This window comes from Octodon degus, unplaced genomic scaffold (genome assembly GCF_000260255.1).
Source record: "Octodon degus isolate 3935 unplaced genomic scaffold, OctDeg1.0 scaffold00079, whole genome shotgun sequence".
Classification (NCBI taxonomy): Eukaryota; Metazoa; Chordata; class Mammalia; order Rodentia; family Octodontidae; genus Octodon; species Octodon degus.
The window spans coordinates 3,849,806-3,854,867 of NW_004524655.1; the positions used below are offsets into that span (position 1 = coordinate 3,849,806).

Genomic DNA, 5,062 nt, shown 5'->3' on the forward strand with positions numbered 1-5,062 from the left:
TACTTCTGATTTGATTTGAAACTGTCTCATTGCTGTTTATCAATAAAACTTTGAAAAAAAAAGAAAACACTATCATAGTTTCTCAAAAATAAATTTAAACATATAATTACAAAAAAAAGAAAATAGCAAAGAGACAGTTTCAAAACCGATTAGTAGGACAATCTCAATAATTAGTACATCGCATATTGTTGTCTTCATAGCGGTTATTCATAGTACAAGATGCAGACATGATATCCTGTCCAAACCCTATTAGTACAAATCTTTCTTCTCAATGAATTAAGAGAAAGTAGCTGTATATCTATCCTATTTTGTATATACAGATACAAAATCGCTTGTCTGTCTGTCTCTGTCTCTGTCGTTGTCTCTGTCTCTGTCTCTCTCGGTCAGATGAACAGAAGAGAACCTCTCCTCCCTCCCAAGTCTTCTTCGGACACTCACACGGGAGCCCTGCTTTGGGGACCAACCATCAAGTTCCTTTCACGATGCCAAATCACACTTTCCCTCTCCATGGTTAACTCCAGTTTCCGCTGGGGCCATGAAGCCAGCAGTAATAACAAACCTTATCCCTGTATACAATCCTTATCCCTATATATTTTGGAACTCCCAAACCAAAATTTCAGAACAGCTCCCCCTGGTAGCCCTTCCTCAGGCCCAAAACAAATGCCATGGATATGACTAGCCTTCTGCCAAACAGACCATGAGTTCCTCAAGAAGCTGGGGCACCCTCAATCTGGCCAGGGTGACACCTATGCAGAGACCTTGGCACAGTGGTAGTCCCAGCTACTTTTTTTTTTTTGGAGACAAGAGTCAGGCTATTTAGTTCGGGCTATCTATGAACTCACAGTGATTTGTCCACCTCAGTTTCCGGAGGATCGGGATTACAGCCGTGTGCCCCACACCTAGCTAGTGAACTATTACTGTTTTAATCCTCTAAATTGGGATGCAAACCGGTAAGTCTAATGCGTGGATGAAGCTCGTCCATCCTGTTCATTGCTCCGTCTTCAGATTCTAGTAACTGTACCTGGTGCGCGGCGGATACTCAATTAATATTTTTCCAGTACTTCATGCTTCAGCTAGAGCCAAGAATCTTAGCAAGGCATCTTTAAAGTTTGGAAGAAGTAATAAAGGGGAGGGATTCGGTTCACTCTGACGCACTGGGGCTTCCTTTCCGGAACTACTTTCTAAGTATCCTCACAGAGGAGAGGAAGGCCGGCAAACCCCAACACGGGACAAAAGGGCGCGGACTCACGAATCTGCACCACGCAGCTGGCTCCCGACTCCGGCCCCACGATGTGGCTCCCGACGCATTTGAACTTCTTGCCATCCCCAAGTTGGGACCGGTTCAGCATTTCCACCCCCAGCTTTGATGTCCCCAGAATCGCCCCTCCTGGCTCTTCTGTCCACAGGAAGTTAGGGTCAGGGTATCCCCCATCCCAGCGACAGGTGAGCTGCAGTGCCGAGGAGGATCCCGAAGACATCTCTGCCGAGCACTGCGGAGGCGACGGTGGGGGCGCTGCAAAACACCAGCAGGGAACAAGGGCTCAATGGCAGGCTCAGATCAGCAGATCAGACCAGGCTGGCACGAACCTTTAGAGGACTCAGGGCTGCGAGAGGCACCCAGGGCAGGAGTCTCCTGCACACAGCTCCTAGCATAGAGGAGATGTGTCAGGTGTCTTCTGCCGGATCTCTTAGGAAAGGCTCTCCTCTACCTCCCATTTCTCTCCTGCTGTGCATGGCTATTTAGCTGAAAATTGCAGATGTAGCTTCCCTACCACACTACCCACATTTCAGTGCCCAGGAGGCCCTCAGCCGCTGTGTTAGGCCACGCAGACGGCGCTGGTCCTAGAATCTGTGAGTGGCTGCCTCTGGCCGAGTGCAAATGAAGGCCATGGAGTTAGGAGATAGGGGGACATGCATCCCACCACCAAACACACCTAGTATCTTATGTACATTTCTTATGCACGTTTGTATACTTTGTTACACAAACAGAAATAAACTGGGCAGTACTCAGGAGACTGAGCCAGGAGTAGCACTGTGAGATGGAGGCCATCCTGAACTACACAGTGAGTTCAAGGCCAGCCTGAACTAAAGCAAGACCCTGTCTCAATAAAAATAAACAAGAAATAAATTTGCGCCTGGTGTGGTGGAGCATGCCCAGCTGGGTTATGTAGAAAGATCCTGTCTTTAAAAAAACTAAAAAGAAGGGCCGGTGAGATAGCTCAGTGGACTAAGGGCTTGCTTAGGCAAGCGCAGGGGCCACGGTTCAAATCCTGGCACCACATGCTGCATCAGCCCTGCCCCTGGGCACGCTGAGCCAGAGCAATAGTCTGGGCATGGTGGTATACGCCTGCAATCCCAGCACTAGGGAGGCAGAAAACAGGAGAATCACTACAAGTTCGAGGTATAGTAAAACACTGAACACACACACACACACACACACACACACACACAAAAGAAAGAAGCTTGTATTTTACATGAATGGGTGTATATGTAACATTAACAAGCAAAATTACTGGAAAAAATACCAAAAAGAAAACCATTGTTAGAATGATTATTGTCTTCTTTAAGCTCATCTGTCATTTCCTACCAGCACATGTCACTTTATGTGCTATAAATGTCACTTATGTTAAACAACACAGAGGCTCATAAAGGCTCTGAATAACATACAAATTAGACAAAGTGTCATTAACCTGCCCACTCACTCCTAGCTCCCATGTTCCCTTTCATTAGCACAGATTATGAGTGTACTCTGCACTTCTGCCGGGGTTTTGTAGCCAAGATATTTGCATACAGGAGTGTTTGCAATCAGAGTGCTTGGTTAGTGTTTCCCCACCCCCAAAATAAAAGTCCTGGACAGCCTCACCAGCTTTCTGAAAAACATGGCTATGGATGGGTGAATGGATAAATAAATGGCGGTGTGTCCACACCGTGGACGGTTACTCAGCCATGTAAAGAAAAGCAGCACTGAGGCCCGGGAGATGGCTCAGTAGAATAAGTGTTTCCCTGGCAAGAGCAAGGGCCTGAGTTCAATCCCTGGTTCCGCAAAAAAAAAAAAAAAAGTACTGACATCTGGAACAATGCAGCTTATAGGGACACTCCTGCAGCCCTCGAGCACACTATGCGAAATGAAAGAATCCAGATCCAGAAGGCCAGGTACTGTCACGATCCATTCACAGGAAGTACCCAGAACAGATCAGCCCGCAGAAGTGGAACACATGTCTGTTTGTCGGGGCCAAGGAAGAAGAGAAGGTGGGCATGGCTGCTCTGTCGCTGGGAGTTTCCACTGGAGATGACAACCAACGAAACTGTTTTGAAATTTGCTGTAAGTGGCATCTGGAATGTCCCCCAGAGAGGCCCTGTGAGTCTGGTGCATCGGGGTGCGATCAGGAGGCGGTAGGAACTAAGAGGTGGGGTCCTGCCCTTGAAGGAGGTTGGGGGAACCCCCCACCCCTTCCTCTTCCTGTACCTGTATGGTAGCCACCCTTGAAATGAACAGGCCTCCCTGACCATTCACTCCCTCCACCACGTCCTGTCCACCACAGGCCCAAAGCCCCGGTTAGCACGGCCATGAACTGAAAACCCCAAAGCCGTGAGTCTCAACTAACTACTAGGTAGAGGTGGCAGCTGCACAGTATGGTGGATGCACTAAATGCCAATAAATTGTATGTTCACTTTTTTTTTTTTTTTTTTTTTTTTTTTTTGCTATTGTTTTCCATGGTACTGGGAACCCAAGGCCTTTACCTTGTGCTACAGTCCCAGCCCTTTTTATTTATTATTTTGAAACAGTCTTGCTAAGTTTCTCAGGCTGGACTCGAACCTGCCATCCTCCTGCCTCAGGCTCCCAGAATCCTGGGCTTACAGGCACGTGCCACCACGCTCAGTTTCATCTCTATTTTTAAAAAATGAAAAAAGACCAGATGGGGCTCATTATTTGTTTCCCTCTATGGCTCACAGGGACTCTCCGGCTGCCTGGTTGGGCGCAAGCTTCCAGAGGGGGTGACTGGCTGTGTGACCCAGAGCTTAGCCTGTGTTCAATGCAGGCAGTGCCTCTGGGGGCACAAGAGGCGTGCACACACGTGCGCCACGGAGGGGGAGGGGCGGGGGCACGGGGAGGCAGGGAGCGCTTCTTACGCACAGTAGACCAGGAGCTCGGTGATCACCTTGCGCTGCCTCCCGCTCAGCGTGCTGGTGGCCAGGCAGGTGTAGTTCCCTTGAAGGTTTTGCGACATCAATAGCAGCGTGAAGCAGTTGACCGTCAAGTTGCTTCCGAAGGACTCGGGCCTGGAATGGCCTTGGAACCACCACTCGACCACAGGCGGGGGCTGTGCGCTGCTGCGGCAGCTGAAGTCGACCTGGGAGCCCTTGACCACGTAGAGGGTGCCATTGGCCAGTGTGCCGGCGGCTGAGATGTTGACCTCCACGTGGTCAGGGCCACCTGGAACGACAGGGGATGATGGGGCGGCGTGAGTTACTTGTGAATTCGCCTGAGCGCCTGACCAGTTCCAGTAGAAAGCGGATGGGTCAGGAAGCAGCCAGCAAGGAGGGCAGCAGCTCTCAGACACTACAAGTGCCACACAAAGGACTCTGACGCATCTCACTTGCACCCTAGTGTCCTATGAGATTAATCGGGCAGTTGCTCTTCATAAAATGAGAAAAGTAAAAACTCCTTCTTTTTAAAAACACCACAGGGCCGGTTAGATGTCTCAGTGGAACAAGCGCTTCCCTGGAAAGCGCAAGGGCCTGAGTTCAATCCCCAGTTCCGCAAAAAAAAAAAAAAAAAAAAAAAAAAAACAGAGCCAAGGTGGAGGAACACGCCACAACCCCACAACTTGGAGGCTGAGGCAGGAGGATCACAAGTTCAAGCCTACTTTGGATAATGTAGTGACTTAGTGAGACCTTATCTCCAAATGAGGTTTGTTTGTTTGTTTGTTTGTTTGTTTTAGGGAAGGGTCTACAGGGTGTCCAGAGTCTCAGTACTAGATCAGACTCACAGTGATCCACCTGTTTACAGCCTCCCAAGAGCTGGGACTACAAGCATGCGCCACCACGCCCAGTCTAAGGT

The 5,062-nt window shown here is 49.1% G+C and overlaps 1 protein-coding gene and 1 pseudogene across 3 annotated transcripts in view; one reads left to right on the plus strand and one right to left on the minus strand.

Annotated features, from left to right (window-relative positions):
• The window catches only part of LOC101568704, a 279,180-nt pseudogene that overhangs the window by 68,652 nt on the left and 205,466 nt on the right, over positions 1 to 5,062 (plus strand).
• The window catches only part of Vsig10 (V-set and immunoglobulin domain containing 10), a 34,960-nt gene that overhangs the window by 12,291 nt on the left and 17,607 nt on the right, over positions 1 to 5,062 (minus strand). For all 3 annotated transcript variants that reach the window (XM_023720993.1, XM_023720994.1, XM_004636231.2), the window contains 2 exons: positions 4,136 to 4,435; positions 1,250 to 1,513 (listed from right to left, as the gene is read on the minus strand). In XM_023720993.1, the coding sequence (XP_023576761.1) occupies positions 1,250 to 1,513; positions 4,136 to 4,435 (564 nt within the window). The remainder of the gene's footprint in view (positions 1 to 1,249; positions 1,514 to 4,135; positions 4,436 to 5,062) is intronic.